The sequence below is a fragment of the Lepidochelys olivacea genome (assembly GCF_965140295.1).
Source record: "Lepidochelys olivacea isolate rLepOli2 genome assembly, chromosome: 1".
Classification (NCBI taxonomy): Eukaryota; Metazoa; Chordata; order Testudines; family Cheloniidae; genus Lepidochelys; species Lepidochelys olivacea.
This window is the reverse complement of record NC_140411.1, coordinates 109,045,945-109,064,095: the sequence shown is the minus strand read 5'-3', so window position 1 is coordinate 109,064,095 and position 18,151 is coordinate 109,045,945. Positions and strand designations below refer to the sequence as shown.

The 18,151-nt window shown below is 43.5% G+C and overlaps 1 protein-coding gene across 5 annotated transcripts in view; it reads right to left on the bottom strand.

The window, feature by feature from the left end:
- The window catches only part of MYO16 (myosin XVI), a 637,262-nt gene that overhangs the window by 84,055 nt on the left and 535,056 nt on the right, over positions 1 to 18,151 (bottom strand). For all 5 annotated transcript variants that reach the window (XM_084616853.1, XM_084616854.1, XM_084616856.1 and 2 more), the window contains exon 28: positions 1,362 to 1,464. In XM_084616853.1, coding sequence (XP_084472979.1) covers positions 1,362 to 1,464 — 103 coding nt within the window. The remainder of the gene's footprint in view (positions 1 to 1,361; positions 1,465 to 18,151) is intronic.

The window sequence follows — 18,151 nt, the reverse complement described above, 5'->3', positions numbered from 1 at the left end:
AGGGATTATGTGGCACACATTACTCACTGATGCTGGAGATGTGGATTCTTGCTTTTATGTCACCTACTGTGCTGGTTAACTCTTTTACTTACTGTGCCTTCACCTACAGCAAACTCACATTTTAACCTTATACTCTGGTTATTTCTCCCCTTCAGTCATGGACACCTCTCTGTCCACTCCCCATAGCTCACCACTGTTTGGGGTATGTGCATGGAGGGAAGGTCGTTTATTTGCCTCAGCGCATCTTCCTTCCCAGTGCTTCTAAGCCACTGAGTCATTACTTCTCTTTAAATTCACCTTAAAAATCTTCTTATCGCTGCATCTTATTGTCTGCATTTCTCAAGTATTTTGTGATTCTCTGATTTGAAGGACATTGCATTGTATACTGTTGTATTTTTGCACAATTCACTTTTCAGCATGTCACATTACCTTACAGCTGGGACATTAAGAATGTTTTAGAGATCACAAGTTTCCCTCCCTTTTACAGCAGAGATCCTGTTTAATAATTCCCTTTTTGCATTCCTATCTTTTAGGTTTGTTTTCAAATGCCAAGATCATTGTTCTTGAATTGCAGGCATTTACTGCTGGCCACTGCTTTTTAAATTCTCTTGTTCTAGCACTATTTCTAACTCCCGTGGAGTTCAACTCCACAGACACGATGCAGTGCACTTTCTGACTGGACTACAATATAAAATTACAATTCCTCAGCATTTTTCCTCCTTGACACTTGAAGCTCCAAATGACGTTGTGAAGGTTAGTGGCACACTCAGCTAACATACACATTAGAGGGTGCTTTAATAGAGATCCCTATCATAAGGGTGCAGAAAGGCACTTACGACATTCAGGCTGAAGCTGAGTTAAGAAATCTGTCTGGGGAAAGTGAAACTATTGAAATGTCTTTGTCTTTTGTCATGTTTCTACCTTTTGGTCTTTCTTATATAGGAGATCAGATCATATAACCTTCTTGCCTTATAACCTGTGAATCTAGCCCAGATACTGTGCTCTGGTGGCAGCCATGCACAACATTTGATGGGAGAATATGGACATTTTTATGTAATTGGAAAAGCTTTAAGCAATAGACTAATTTACAAAGTATGTACACTTAATTGAGCACCCTCACTCCCAACAAGAGTGCTTACTGGTATTTCTACACATATGAATGATCACGGCTAATGATGTTCCACTAAACTCAGTAAATCAGACTATTTAATTCCAAAGAATACGTGTAATGTCTGACCCACAGCAAAACATCAAAAGAATATATTTTTGCAAAGAATCTGGTGACTCCCACAATTGAAATTACTCCTCTTGCTTGTTTAAAGACCTAAACTGATATTTTAGTTATTTTATAAGTCACAAACCTGCCACCCTTGTAATTTACACTGCTGAAGAACAAGACGACATTTCTCCTTGGCAGATAACTTCTTTTTCTCTCCCAGTGCTGTATCAGACAAGTTCTTATACCTGCAAAAATCAGCAAAGGGATAGTTGCACAAGCAGGTAGTTCACAGGTGTATCCTAAAGTTAGAGAGAATTGTAAATGTTGTCTATTGCAATTGTCAGTTGCTATCTCAGTTTCCACATAGTTTAGTGTTCTAAGCACTGAAATTGCAGCCAGCATTCCTGAGTTCAAATGCTAGAATAGAAAATGTCTCTACAGCCTTTGTAAATCCATTTACTAGATCTGCAGAAATGTCTATGTACACAAGTTTTAAACTGCTAGATGCATCCCCTTATAAACTCCCAATAATGATGTGTATCAGGTGACATTAAAAGTAGCATTTACTTCTTGCATGTTCTCTTGGAATTTCATCTAAAACTTACTGCAGTGGAAAAACTCTGATTAACTTCAGTGTGCTTTGGATCAGGTCCTGGGAGGGGAAAATATTATTCCAGCAAATCTCACATTAAAAGATGGATATGTAGTAAGAATTCATTTGGAAGTGACATGGTTAAAAAGTGGCTGGGTTTTCTACCAATCTCAAATTAGTATATTTTTTTCAACAATTTGAGGTTTTGAAAAAAAATGACTTATAGTCAGAGACTCAAGGAACTCAATCTGTTTAGTTCATCAAAAAAATTGTCTGTACCTATTTTCAAATGATTCCCAGTCTATGAAGTTTTTATTTAGAGATAAGCAAACTGAATTAGCTTGATTTTACATGTGGTATAGTATCTTGTTAAGCACATGTTAAAAAAACACTTCTGTGTCAAAATGTAAAAGGACAATACATATCATTAATATATCAGATGGCTCCCATTGTGAATGCTGTGTAGTTGTAGCCATGCCAATCCCAAGATATTAGAGGGAGACAAGGTGGGTGAGGTAATATCTTTTATTGGATCAAATTTTGTTGGTAAGAAAGCCTGTCTCTCTCACCAACAGAAGCTGGTTCAATAAAAGATACTACCTCCCCGACCTTGTCTCTCCTATTGTGAGCTTCAGGTCACATTATTGTCTAATATAGTGTTTCCCAAACTTGGGAAGCCGCTTGTTCAGGGAAAGTCCCTGGCAGGCTGGGCCGGTTTGTTTACCTGCTGCGTCCGCAGGTTTGGCCGATCGCGGCTCCTACTGGCCGCGGTTTGTCACTGCAGGCCAATGGGGGCTGCAGGAAGCGGTGGCTGGTACGTCCCTCGGCCTGCACCACTTCCCACAGCCCCCATTGGCCTGCAGCAGCGAACTGCGGCCAGTGGGAACCGCGATCGGCCAAACCTGCGGACGCTGCAGGTAAACAAACTGGCCTGTCCCGCCAAGGGCTTTCCCTGAACAAGCGGCGTCCCAAGTTTGGAAAACCCTGGTCTTGGTATCCTCTAAAGGCAAGTGTTTTTATTTCCTCATGGACAGCAGAAAACCATGTTTTTCTTTGTCACACTCATTATAGAATAGCAGATAATACTGCACAAATATTGAATTGATGGCACAGGTTTATATATGGACGCAATTCAATTTACTTGGAAACATCAAGACCTATCCAGACTTTGCCTCTGTGGAAATGTAACCTGGGAAGCCTCTGAAGTCACTGAGGTTATTCCCTGTACACAGAAAGGTCTTCCCTCATAACTGCAGCCTGAGTTCAGCCTTATGCAGACACACAAACCTGACCCAACTGATTAACATACCATACAGCCATCAGGCTTGGGAGACTGACGTTGAGGGACCTCATGAGCATGCTCAGTGCTCCTCTGACATCCTAACTTGGGGTGGGGGAGGAAGGATATTATTCAACCAGCCAAGGAAAAAAAAACTTTTAAAAGGGCTGGGTGGCATATCTTTGATGGCTCCAGAACAAAGCTATCAACCAGACAAATTTAAGGGATCCACTAGATCAAAACCTCCCACCACTATAAGGGTAATTAGGAGGTGAGAGTCCTCTTCAGCTTGGAGGCACCCTTCCTGATACAGTGCCTGAGGAAACAGGTTAGACAGCTGGTAGCAGAGTCACTCTCTTTATCTCCAACTCCCTCTCCCCCACCTCCCACTTGCCCCCATAGATGAATCTGGATGGGAGAACACCCCATTTCCCTAAATATATGTTTGTTTTGTCAGTGGGGTTTAGCTCTGTGTTCCCTGAGTGCACAGCTCCAGAATTCCCAAACGCAAAAAATGAGCAATGTGTTTTGTTCCTTGCGAAGCCAGCTGACCAGTCTGGACCAAAGAGCAGCCACCATACATGGCACTCTGGGGTTATTGCAACTCCTCTCAGTCCCTGTAGTCCTCATAGCTCTTCTTTGCAAGCAGTGGGTTTGTTTGTTTGTTTTGGAGGCTTGACACTGTTATAGCAGTTTCAGGAAGCTTGTAAATATGGGAAACTCATTCCATTAAGCTCTTGACAGATAAACACATCAACCTATCATTTTCTCCTTCACTTCCCCCTAAGTGCACAATTGACAAGATCCAAAATGATGATGTTCTTGGGATGGAATATTCTTCTGGGTGTATGTTACAGCACAGTAACCTAAAGTAGTATTCTCAAAAGCAACTCACTATTCTATTTACATAGAGCTTGCACACAGACTGTGTCTGTAATTGTAGCTCTACACACACACAGTAAGTCTTCACTCATTAGAAAACACATCACAGACTTGCTTTCAATGGCACCACTTATGGAATAAGGTACTAGTCAACAGGAGCAAGAGTGGCAGAATCTGGCCCTTCCACTGCAACAGAAAGAACACACAAAATGGAGCACACGGGGCACAAAAATGAGGAAGCCCAGCTCAAGAGCTTAAACACACTGATTAGACTTGCTTGAGCTATGTCCGCGAACATTTAAAAGTCTTCTACAAAAGGATAATTCTTTGTGCCACTTTCCCCCCCCCCCCCGACTTCTTTCTCTTTTATAGCTAAGGAAAGTGGAACTGAAGTGATGAAGTTGTCAGTTTTCTCTGTTATAGTCACACATATTAATACAATCCAAAGGTTTCAATTATAAAAAACTTGCTTCAAAGCAACTCTCTATATCATTTCCTTATGGGGATTTAAATAAGGAAACTCCAGCATGGCATGCAGTTGCTACCTGGTAGCTAAGTTAAGTGATGTATTTTTAAATAACCAAACAGTTGGGAGAGGAGCGGGGGGGGGGGCGGAGGGGGGGAAGCAAAGCTGCCACTCTAATTCTTCAAGCTGCCATTTCATTCTCTCTTCTTTTTTGGTTTAATATATTCCGTTTGCCAATTTAACATGACATTGTTCTACGGCTTCTATTCAAAAGATAAATCATTGCAGAAAAACAATCAAAATGAATTTGTTTCCCATGTTTATATTTAATTGCATTTTAAAAGAATGAATTACCATTATAAAACAAGAAAAACAGGTAGCACTGCATTGCTGAATTCCAGTGATCCTTTCCGAGGGCACACTCTTTCTCCCACAGCTAGTATTGATCTGGACACCCAAGTGACTGAGGACAGACACAGGGATGGATTTTAAGCATCAGACTGCAATGTCAGCAAAACTTAATATTGGAGAGGGGCACTATCTGCCCTGTCTCCCCACACCAGACATTTAGATGGGTCCAGTGTGGGATTAACAAGGCATCAATCATATATCCCATAACTGAGGGTAGACTCCCTACTGCCTACCCTAAGGATTCAGCTTGCTCCGCTGAACCCTCTCACGTTCCCCCTTCCTCCCTCCCGTAAGGGACAGAAGTTATCAGAGACTCTGGTCTGCCAGAGGTACATGTCTATTTTTTTGCCCGAGACCTGAGATTCACCAGCAAAATCCCGTGTCTTGTATTTTCTGGTTGCTGGCCCTTCAGCCTTTTATCCACACTGGACACTGGAGGTGCCAGTGAATAGCTTGCTTGCATCCCGCCCCCACATTGCCTTGTATCTCATGCTTACTTAATCTAAACCCTACCTAATTCAATGCCTTATGTTCTGAAGCCAAAGTCTGCCCCAGCACCTGACAAGTGCACTCCATCGTCCCAGAAAAACTCAGGCCTATTGTACCATATGTCCCTGTTCTTCATCACCAAACCACTGGCTTTCATAAAGACTCTGGTAACCTTATGGATCACATTCTTGTATGGTCTATCCATGCAGGCTTGGTTGACAGCTGCCTGCCAAACTCACCTTGCAAGCATCTCCAATCAAATCAGTCTTCTATTTGGCTAGGATTGCATAAACAATTCCACATCTCTATGAATCCTAATGTTTAAACTGAGTCCCAAGCATGTTCCAAGATTATTCTCACCAAGGCATTAATGGTTGAATGGTTGTGGGAAGAGAGCCAGTCGGATTGCATCTCTCTGCTTGGCCAATGGTAATGAGGCACTCAGGGGGAGGAGGGATCTATCCCTGTATACACTCCACTTTATCCTAAAGCTGTCTCACAGCTTGCAGATCTAATAAAGTTTCCTATTTGTTAAATCAGTGGATGGCAATAGATTGATGTATCCATGCCGGGATTACTTCTTTAGTTTGTTTGTTTAACTAGCAGTCTTCACAGTCAACACACTATTTTTCTGTCAGACATGAGCAAAATATGGTCTTTGTTTGTAAAACTTTTCAATGTGCACTCAGACCTCAGGAGTATTATCTATTTGTTTACTTATTTATTTTGGAAGATGGGAGGGATGGATAGGATTTGTATTGGAAAATCTATAATGGACTAGCTAGCATTTCTTAGTGACCTTTCTACTGTGAAGAGAATCTCTATTCTAGACCAGTCCTTTCAAAGGAATAGTATAGAAAAGATGTTTGGAAAAATCATGAGGTAATAGAGACCTTGTAAAAATAGCTCCCAGTAAGAAACAGGAGGGAACATTGGTGAAGTTTAATCATAAAAATTTTAAAAAAAAATCACTGGGTCCTGATGTTATTCATCCATGGATGTTAAAGGAATTAACCATCTAATTTTTGAAAATTTATGGAGAACTGGAGTAGAAAATGCAAATATAGTATTCCAATTTCCCAGAAAAGGAAAGAACAATTATTCTGCCAATTACTTTCTGACAAATCTAACATCACTCCCTAATTATATTGCTGGAATAAATATTAAAATAAATTAAAAGAACAAATAAAGATCTTGGGGCTTAATAGATATATGAGAAAAAAGCATCATGAAATCAAAAAGAACAAATCATACCAGATAAACCCAATTACTTTGTTATTGTTCTTTTGTTTGGTTGGTTTCTGATAGAATTACAAAAATAATAGATTAAGGGAATACAAGAGATGGAATACATTTTGTTTTGAGACTGTTTCATGAAAACTTAAAGAAATAGTTAATTTGTTTTGGAGATGCATACACATACACGAATTGCAATCTGCCCAATAGTCTGGAAACAAAGAGTAATAACAAATGACAATGTAATAAAGTTTTGAAGGGAGATACCTTTTGTAGTGGTGCTAGGCTTTTAATATTTTAGTTATTGGCTTGGACTGGTACTGAATTGCATAGGATTAAAAAGAAAGACCTGTAGAGAAGTCAAAATTAAGGGCAGGACATAAAATTGTGCTCTGTTTGGAAAAACTGCAGTCTATTTTACTCTGTGTTAACACATATTCAATGGGAGGAAGATATCTCGAAAGCAGTAATGCTGAAAGAGACAATTAGGCAAATTGACAAGATATCCCAGTTTTATCATGATGTTGATGTTTTTCCATATGATTTCTCAATATCACAGAAAAACTTATTTTATAACAGCTGAAATGTCTGATCTATCAACTTTGAGCAGTCCAAATTTTGTTCTTTTTTAACTACAAAACAGGGGGAGGGGCATATCTGATAACATCTAACAGTATCTGAGGTGTGTAAACACCAAAGATGGAGAACAATTTTTTTAGGATGACATAAATGGGACATCACTGGGATAATGGTTCAAATTTAAGGAAAAAATTAAGACAGAAAAAAAAATTAAGACTACTGTCAGATCAAACTTTCCATCTATTACCCTTGTCTTGCAATGACTTTCATGTGGATCCATTCCTGAATCCACATGGAGCTCAGGTGCCTATGAAATTGACTAGTCTGAAGAAGTCTTCCAAGGGAAATAGACACTTGGGACATTTTAATCTAAACTGGATGAAAAGTAAAAAAATATAGCAAATAATTACGTAATAAAATAATCATACACTGGTGTAGGGGTGGGCTCATGGCCTTTTCCATCTCTAATTTTTATAATTTTATATTAGGCTTCATCATCAGCAACCATCACAAGACATCTGAATTTCAATCTCTGGAGAGAAAAAATAACTAAGAAGTGTGTCTTAATCATAGAGCATCAATTCATGCACGTCATGTAATTAAGCAAGGGTTTCCTCATCTCAGACAATGTGACAGCAGAATAATAAATGGAATTCTAAAGTATATTTCAGCTCTTGGGATTAGTAAATTCAACGTTGCAAATAAAAATGAAATCATAACATCTGCTAAAAATTTGTATTATAAAACTTTCACATCCTTTTACTTAAAGCTGACATTCCCTTTTCATCTTGATAATGCAACATAAATTATTATATTTATTAAAGAGATTGGCAAAAATGACACATTACACAAGAAATGTCCTAGCATAAAACATACATACAATCAGGTGGGCAAATAAAAATCAAGTGCATAGCTTTGTCAAAATGCTGCACATGTAGCTAGGATGAGAAGAAACATAGAAGAAGATAATGAAGGGAACTGTAACTTATAACATATGGGTACAGTGCTCACGTGATGCACCTTTTATCCAAAGACTTAAGTACAATTCCAGGAATAAAGGAAACTCTTGAAATTGCAAAATACTTCTGTAACAGCCGTATTGCTTCAGTTTTACTAAAGAGAACAAATTAATTCTCCCTGATCAGCACAGGGGTGTGGGTAGCCTGGTGTGACAGGGTGTATAAAGCCCTCACTGGACAGGAGGGGATTAAGGAGCAACTCTGGGCTAAGGAGGCCCCACCCCTCTGCCCGTGCTGAGCATGCTTAGGTTGGAGGCAGGGTTTGAAAGGCAGTGAGAGAGCTAAATCAGGGCCAAGAGCTGGCAGGCCAGGAAGAAGGATGTGCTCTGGGAGCTCCAGGGAAGGAGGTGAGCTGAGACCACACCCAGGCCGGTAACAGGGGAGCTGCAGCATCCAGAGACTGGGACCAGACGACCAGAGTGGGAAGCCCGGAAGGCAGCACTCTCCAAGGACAGACGGCGGCCGGCTGGGATGCAGATGGAGTTAGGAAGTCACTCAGAGAAGTGGACTTGAGGCTGACACAAGGCACCACCCGGTGAGCAAAGTCAAACCAGCCTCCCAGGGCTTTGGGTTGGAACCCGGCTGAGGTTTCCCTACCCCACCCATGAACTGCACTCACAAGGCGGAGTTGCTGCAAAGAACAGTACACGTTAGGCAGAGCTGTCACCTATGAACTGTATCTGTTAGGCATAGTGGCTGCGAGAAGCTGAACCCACTCGGTGGACTTGCTGCCCAGAACTGTACCCACTAGATGAGGCTGTCGCTGGAGACAAACCATTGGGTGTAACTGCTGTCTTGGGCCCTAACTGCTAGGATGGAGACTGCCTCCCACCCACACCTGGCTTTGGGGTTAGTGTCAGGCACAGGCTGAAAGTCTAGGGGCCAATTACCAAGGAATCAGGCCAGGTTGGAATCCCAGGAGATCAGAATCAAAAAATAAACTGGAGGGCAGCGATCAAGAGTCAGTTACCAGGAATCAGGCTGAGTCAGGATACCTCAAGGTCAGGATCATGAGACAGAACTGGAGGGCAGGAATGAGGAGCCAGTTATCAAAAGTCAGGGCACGTCAGAATACCAAAAGGTTAGGATCAGAATACAGGAACAGGTAAAATACCAGACCAACTGTCCATGAGATGGAGCGCCATTGGACAGACAACTTGCTGTTTCCTTGTCTGACTTAAATAGGGGCTGTGGCCGAATCAGGAGCAGTGGTGCTCTCCCATTCAGAACATATAGGTGGATCTTGTGCCCCAGTCTGCTGCCTGTGAACTGCTGGGTGGAGGATTGGAGTGTGATGACTCTTCGAATCCCCATGAACTCACATTCAAGACCTGCAGAGCCTGACGTCCCTCAAAATGTAGATTGACTGTTTTGAGCTATTTATTAAGAACTGGCCTAGTTTGATGACAATTTGTGACAAAATAGATGGAACTATCACAGCCAAAGTGGTCAACATTGGACTAATGAGAAGTGTAGAAGATATGCTGAATATGCTGAAACCTATTTCCATAGCCGTGGACAAACTGCATTAAGATTGCTGCTGAATTGCTGATGCTGTTGAAATTTGGAAAGAACTTCAAGAGAAACTAAAGAAAGAAATACCTGACTACAAAGTTACATTGCAGGCAGTAAAGAAGTGGATGGATCAAGCACTTACTCTACCTCATTTTCTTGCCAATATTTTCAACCCAAAGTATGAGGATAGATGCCTAGCTGATGAAGAAAAAGATGCTGCTAACAAACAAACAACAAACAAATTTCAGGGCTGGAGGTAAAGCAGTACATGTTTGCTGAGGATGTTTTAAAGAAAGCCACGCCACTGAACTGGTGGAAGTCCCTAGCTGGACTCAGCCTGGAATCAGCGTTTGTTGAAGTGCAAAACGAACTTTTCACAGCAGTAGCGTCTTCTGCAGGTACAGGAAGAACATTGTCTTCATTTGGACTAACTCCTTCAGTTTTGAGAAATTGATTGGAAGTTGAAAAAGCAGGAAATTTGTCTCTCTCTTCCAGTCTATCAATAAAAAATGATGAGAGAGGGGATGAGATCCACTGATTTTAAAAGTTTGACAGCCTAAGTAACTTAGGTGACTGTCTCATTTTCAAGAGACTTAGACAAGTAGGAATTTAAGCTCAAGTTACTTTCACTTAGGCATATTTGAACATTTTCTGAGGCTGACCTGATATAATCAATTAATTCACTGACTAAAGTTAATCCCTTCCATTTAATAAGTCATTTAGTTGTAAATGTGAAATATGTTTTGATAAGAGAAGTTTATGTATCCAGAACATTTAAGATGGTTTTATTTAATAAAAATAAGGTTTTTATGCTGTTTTGTGTGTTTAATTAAATTCCAGTTACCATCCTAATGCAGCTTGACACAAATCTTGAGCAACAACTTAATTAGCTAGTAAACAGAAAATGATCCATGATATTGTTTAACATTCTAAAATGTGCAATTAATAAGAATCTGAAAATATTAATGATTTAAAAATGATATAGTTATAGTTTACCCTCCTAAGTAGAAAAAAAATGTACCACGTCTAGGGTAAAGGCTCTATTTAGTTGTAAATCAACATGTTTTAATGGTTATATCATCTGTAAGAATACACCTTTCTTTAGAAAATAACTGAAGTACAAATGGAAAAGTTGATTAAAATCCATGATTTAAATCTAGCCTTTGCACTTGGGGATTTAAACATGATTTTAATCGCTTTGACTTAAATCAATCCACCCTGCAACCAGCCCTATTCCAAAGGAACTCACCTGTGGCTCTGTAAATATTGAGATTTAACCCCAGATAGATGGACCTTTCCTTTAGCTAACCCTCGCTGGTGCGTGAGCACACCCCACACAGGAGACATACCAGTGAAGAAGCAGTAGACTGCTGCATTGCTACCCAAAATACACAGATTGTAGAACAAATTTAGGATTCCTGTCAGTCCACTAGACTTGATATTGTATAGCATGGAGCTGATGTGAAGTGGTGTGTAATGAAGCTCATCACACTATTCTCTGCTCCACAATTATATTCTCAAGGCAAAGAACATAGAAACACACGTCGGGTATTCATTCTAACCTGTGCATTGAATCCTCTCCTTCATTACTGTATGCTGCCTCATAACAACACACAATGGGTAAAAGACAGGCCTTACTTAGGACCAGAATCTGCAGCTCTGACTCTTGTTGAGCGGCACCTCACTCTGTGAGTGAACACGCTGGCTTCAGTGGGACTACTTGAGGAGATAGATACTACTCCATGTGAGTAAGTGGACCACAATCTGGCCCTTTATCAGTTGTTTATTATACTGGGCCACAGAACAATCGGGGCTTGATCTGAGCTGACACTATGCCTCCTGATACTCACCTGTCCCTCTGATCAGCTCTTTTCTGTCCATCCATGTACATTTACCCAGCCAGGACAGGCCATGTGCAGCCTCACCCCCACTAGTAGCAGCTCATTAGCTGTCAGGATAAGCACTGCCTAGTCAATTTGGCAGGCTGAGGCAGGCACTACTTAGATTTTTGTGTGTATCAAAAGCAGAAAGCAAAAGCACTGAGAGGGAGGGAGGCCTTGACCTTGACAAAAAATATTGTTTCTTAGGATTGAGCATTGTGTTCAGTCTGGGTTGAGTTCCCTTTTCTTCTCTGCTTTTATTGTTCTCCACTGCTCGGTCCCTTTTGCTCTAATGGTTCGTATATCAGCCTCTAGTGCTGCAAGGCTGACTCGCCCATAAGCACATGTAACCCCTAAGGAGATTACATAGATTCCTGGGACTCTGTCTGCTGGCAGCTCAGGGAGAGGCACACTGTCCCTGGTAGGGAGGGGGAGCCAAGGCAGACTCAGAGTGCGCCCAGCAACTGATGGAGAGTGAGAGGCCCTCCCAGGGAGAAGCCATTTTGGAGTCACTCTGGAGCCAGTGGAGGAAAGGGCAGGACTGGCTGTGTGGGGAGCTCGTGAGCTGGTGCATGCAGGGTTCCCCCTGAGAACAGGCCTCTAGGGACCTGACAGCAAATCCTCAGCTGGGTTTTTCCTTCCCCACTGATGATTCCCAATTTGTAGCATTTGCTGGGAAACATCCCAGCCAGGCTGAGTTTGCCCTCCGGCTCCCTAGGTGAGACCAGTCACCACAAGGTCAGCTCTGCTCTGGCTGCTAGTCCAGGGAAGCTGCCTGCAGAGTGTGTGTCTGGAGGCTGGGCTAAGAGGCTACAGTTTGGATGTTAGTGTAGTTGTGTAACCTACACATTGAGCCCTGCACCCCTCTGTGGGACCGACGCAGCCTGATTCCTGCCTGAGGACGATCCCTGCCAGCAGAGAGCAGCCCCTCTGCAGAGACTGAGGAGTCCAGAGTCATCTTCGAACCTGAGGATCATTCATGGAGTTTGCGAGCGCACCATCATTTGGTTAGTTAGTCAGGGAATTTTGTTTTGGGGACCCCCACTCCCTGAACTGTGTCCTCAAGCCAGGGAATATGGGTTTGAGGATGTTATAACCTGCTGCAAATTACACCTGTGGAGGGATTTACCAACTTCTCCTACTTGTGAGTCCTTTGGGCTGTACTGAAGCCAGTCAGCCACACTGCTAAACCACTGTAAAGAAGAATTTGTGGTTATAGGTCATCAAGGGCCGCAGCAAAGTATGCATACCAGCGGGACACTAATTTTACATTTGCTACATCAAGTCACAGGTATTTGCAGTGTGGGCACCAGTGACCCTAAAAATAGTGTTTTACCCTGTTATGTTGTATTTGTCTCCTGTTTAATATAATTATTGTGTTGAATATATTTTTATGTGTTTGTATTATTTCTTGGAAGTCTCCAACTATCTGGCAAGTAAATTACTCTGTAGTTAGAATTTTCTGCCCAAGCTGCCCTGGTGACCCAGCCACGGAGGAGCGAGGGGGTGGAGGCACTGCCAAATCATTTCATAGAAAAAAAGAAAGAAGATACACCCCACTGAGTGGGTGGCGGGATCCAAAAGAACCCAGACCTGTCCATCAAAACCTGTACGCGGATTGGCATTAAAGGAGGTAACCAGGTGGAGAGGGGGTGCTACACACAGAAATGCAGATAATCTCTCCAATGCAACTGGTGTTTCAGGTAGCAAGGAGTTCAGGGCAATGAGGAGATCCTTTTTAGGCCCTTCTGTCAAGGTTCCTCCCCCACTCTGAACGCTAAGGTACAGATGTGGGGACCTGCATGAAAACCTCCTAAGCTTATCTTTACCAGCTTAGGTCAAAACTTCCCCAGGGTACAAAATATTCCACCCTTTGTCCTTGGATTGGCCGCTACCACCACCAAACAAATACTGGTTACTGGGGAAGAGCTGTTTGGAAACGTCTTTTCCCCCGAATACTTCCCAAAACCTTGCACCCCACTTCCTGGACAAGGTTTGGTAAAAAGCCTCACCAATTTGCATAGGTGACCACAGACCCAAACCCTTGGATCTGAGAACAATGAAAAAGCATTCAGTTTTCTTACAAGAAGACTTTTAATAGAAATAGGAGTAAATAGAAGTAAAGAAATCCCCTCTGTAAAATCAGGATGGTAGATACCTTACAGGGTAATTAGAATCAAAACATAGAGAATCCCTCTAGACAAAACCTTAAGTTACAAAAAAGATACACAGACAGAAATAGTTATTCTATTCAGCACAATTCTTTTCTCAACCATTTAAAGAAATCATAATCTAACGCATACCTAGCTAGATTACTTACTAAAAGTTCTTAGACTCCATTCCTGGTCTATCCCCGACAAAAGCAGCATATAGACAGACAGAGGCCCTTTGTTTCTCTCCCTCCTCCCAGCTTTTGAAAGTATCTTGTCTCCTCATTGGTCATTTTGGTCAGGTGCCAGCGAGGTTACCTTTAGCTTCTTAACCCTTTACAGGTGAGAGGATTTTTCCTCTGGCCAGGAGAGATTTTAAAGGGGTTTACCCTTCCCTTTATATTTATGACACGCCCCCCAAATCTCAGCTAGGGTGAAACATTGGCTGGGATTTCTTCCTGGAGCTCTAGGAAAAACAGAGTTAATAAAACACATGCATCTCTAAATATACTACCAAGTACATAAAGACTAACAATATTTTCCACATCTCAAGGACGATTTTAACCAGTTGATTCTGGGAAATTTTCACGGGAGAGTGCATCAGCCACTTTGTTAGAAGCTCCTGAGATGTGTTGGATGTTGAAATCAAAATCTTGGAGAGCTAAACTCCACCGAAGAAGTGTTTTGTTAGTTTCTTTGACGGTGTGAAGCCACTTCAGTGCAGAATGGTCGGTTTGCAGGTGGAAACGCTGTCCCCAAACATAGGGGCGTAGCTTTTCCAGAGCGTAGACAATGGCGTAACATTCTTTTTCACCGACTGACCAGTTGCTTTTCCTCTCAGACAGTTTTTTGCTGACAAACACTACAGGGTGGAATTCTTGATCAGGTCCTTTCGGCATTAAAACTGCTCCCTCACCACGCTCGGACGCATCTGTCGTTACTAGGAACGGTTTGTCAAAGTCTGGGACCCTTAGTACAGGGTCAGACATGAGTGTTGCTTTAAGCTTGTTAAAGGCCTTCTGACACTTTTCGGTCCACTGAACAGCATTTGGCTGTTTCTTTTTGGTTAGGTCTGTCAGTGGGGCAGCGATTTGGCTGTAGTGCGGTACAAATCGTCTGTAATAACCGGCCAAGCCTAAGAAGGATTGAACCTGTTTCTTTGACTTTGGGACAGGCCACTTTTGGATAGCATCCACTTTGGCCTGTAGGGGGCTGATAGTTCCTTGACCCACCTGGTGTCCAAGGTAAGTCACTCGATTTAGGCCTATTTGACACTTAGCCTTAACAGTTAGTCCTGCCTCCCTTATGCGCTCAAGGACTTTTTGTAGATGTTCCAGGTGGTCTGCCCAGGAATCCGAAAATATGGCCACATCGTCAAGATAGGCGACTGCATATTCTCCTAATCCTGCTAGGAGACCATCTACAAATCTTTGGAAGGTGGCGGGTGGATTTTGCAGCCCGAAAGGGAGTACATTAAATTCATATAGCCCGAGATGTGTGGTGAAGGCTGACCTTTCCTTGGCAGATTCATCTAGCGGTACCTGCCAGTACCTCTTGGTTAAGTCCAAGGTAGAGATGAACTGGGCCCGTCCCAGTTTCTCTAATAGTTCATCTGTGCGTGGCATTGGATAGTTGTCTGGGTGAGTTACAGCATTTAGCTTACGGTAGTTCACGCAAAAACGTATTTCCCCATCTGGTTTGGGAACTAAAACCACTGGAGATGCCCATGCACTTCCAGAGGGGTGGATTACACCCATCTGTAACATAACCTGGATCTTCCGTTCTATAGCAGTTTTAGCTTGAGGAGACACCCGGTAAGGTTGGACTCTAATTGGGTGAGCATTACCTGTGTCAATGGAGTGTTCAGTCAGTCCTGGGGTGGCTGAGAACGTTGGCGCGTAGCTAGTGCACAGCTCCTTGATCTGCTGTAGCTGCATACGCCCAAGGGTCATGGAGAGGTTCACCTCTTCCACACCACCAGCACATTTCCCTTCGTAGTAGACACCTTCAGGCCACTCAGGATTGTCTCCTCCCTGGGCTGTAAACTGATAAACCTTTAATTCTCTGGAATAAAAGGGCTTTAGAGAATTAATATGGTACACGTTAGGCTTTCGGTTGGAGGTGGGGAATGCGATGAGATAATTAATAGCTCCCAGGCGCTCCTGGACCGTGAATGGCCCTTCCCACAATGCTTCCATTTTATGGGCCTGGAGCGCCTTTAAGACCATGACCTGGTCTCCTACTTTGAAGGAACGCTCTCTGGCATGTTTATCATACCAGGCTTTTTGCTCTTTTGGAGCATCCTGTAAGTTTTCTCTAGCAAGGGCTAAAGAGGTTCGGAGGGTGTTTTGTAGGTTGGTTACAAAGTCCAGAATGTTAGTTCCTGGAGAAGGTGTAAATCCCTCCCATTGCTGCTTCACCAACTGCAATGGCCCCTTAACCTCATGGCCATATACAAGTTCAAATGGGGAAAGCCCTAAACTGGGATGTGGTACAGCTCTGTAGGCAAAGAGCAACTGCTGCAACACTAGGTCCCAATCATTGGAGTGCTCATTTACGAATTTACGTATCATGGCCCCCAAAGTTCCATTAAACTTCTCCACCATGCCATTTGTTAGATGGTGGTAAGGAGTGGCAACCAAGTGATTTACCCCATGAGCTTCCCAAAGGTTTTTCATAGTTCCTGCCAGGAAATTAGTCCCTGCATCTGTGAGGATGTCGGAGGGCCAACCTACCCTGGCAAAAATGTCTGCTAGTGCCTGGCACACACTTTTAGCCCTGGTGTTGCTTAGAGCTACTGCTTCTGGCCATCGGGTGGCAAAATCCATGAAAGTCAGTATGTACTGCTTTCCTCTGGGTGTCTTTTTCGGAAAATGACCCAGAATATCCACAGCTACTCGCTGAAATGGAACCTCAATGATGGGGAGTGGCTGGAGAGGGGCTTTGACCTGGTCTTGGGGTTTTCTCACTCTTTGGCATACTTCAGAAGATTGGACATAGGTAGAAACATCCTTGCCCATTCCCTCCCAGTGGAATGACCCCCCCAAATGGTCTTTGGTCCTGTTCACCCCAGCATGGCCACTAGGGTGATCGTGGGCTAAGCTCAAGAGTTTGGCCCGGTATTTAGTTGGAACTACCAACTGTCTCTGAGGATGCCAGTCTTCCTGATGTCCATCAGAAAGAGTTTCCTTGTATAAAAGTCCTCTTTCTACAACAAACCTGGATCGATTAGAAGAGCTGAGAGGCGGTGGGTTGCTCCGTGCCGCCGTCCAAGCTCTCTGGAGGCTTTCATCTGCTTCCTGTTCGGTCTGGAACTGTTCCCTTGATGCTGGAGACATCAGTTCCTCACTGGATTGTGGACCTATGCTTGGTCCCTCTGGAAGCGATGTAGGGGATGGGGCTGTTTCTGTTGACTGTGAACCGCTTTCCGCTGGTGCACTATGTTGGGATTCTGGCTCCGGCTGAGCCTCTTGTGTAGGGTTATCGGCTGCTGCCGGTTCAGGTTCGGTGGGGCCCTCTGGTGTTGAGGTTGCAAGTACTGGATTCAGTGCTGGCAATGGGTCTGGTGTTGGTTGTTCGGCTGGTTCCGGTTCTGGGATTGGTTCCGTCTGGGTCTCTGGCACTGGGTCCACTACTGCTGTTGCAGAGATTGGCCTGGGGTCCGGGTCCATCACCTCTGACCAGGTCCTGATAGAAGTTTCTGGAACAGAGCTAGGCCTTACGGCTTGTTTAGCCTGGCTACGGGTGACTATTCCCACCCTCTTGGCCCACTTCACATGATTGGCCCAGTCTTCCCTCCAACAGCATGGGGATGGGATAATCATCATAGACTGCAAAAGTCCACGTTCCTGACCAGCACTTGTACTGGACAGGCAACTTGGCTGTAGGCAAATTGAAAGAGTTGGACTTGAAGGGTTGAATCGTCACTTGGATCTCTGGGTTGATTAAATTGGGGTCCACTAAGGAAGCATGGATAGCTGACACTTTTGCTCTGGTGTCCCTCCATACGGTGACCTTCTTCCCGCCCACATTCACATTTTCCCTCCGCTCCAAGGGTATCTGGGAGGTATCTGGGCCTGTGGACCTCTGGTGTGATCCCGGTGCAATGAACTGTAATCTGTTGGGGTTCTTGAGGCAGTTGGCCTGTACATGCCCCAGCTCGTTACATTTAAAACATTGTCCAGCTGACGGGTCACTGGGGCGAGGTGGGTTGCTGGAGAACGGGGTGGTGGGACGATAAGGGGTCTGGAGGGTTCTTTGGGAGGTATGTGGGGCTTTGGGTGGCCCCCGATGATAGGGTGTGGTCTGGGGTTGTCCCTTCTGGTCTCCACTCCCACTGCGACCAGTTTTCTTCTTCTCGGCCACCTCCACCCATCTGGCTCCAATCTTTCCTGCCTCAATTACAGTTTTGAGCTTCCCATCTAGGATGTATCT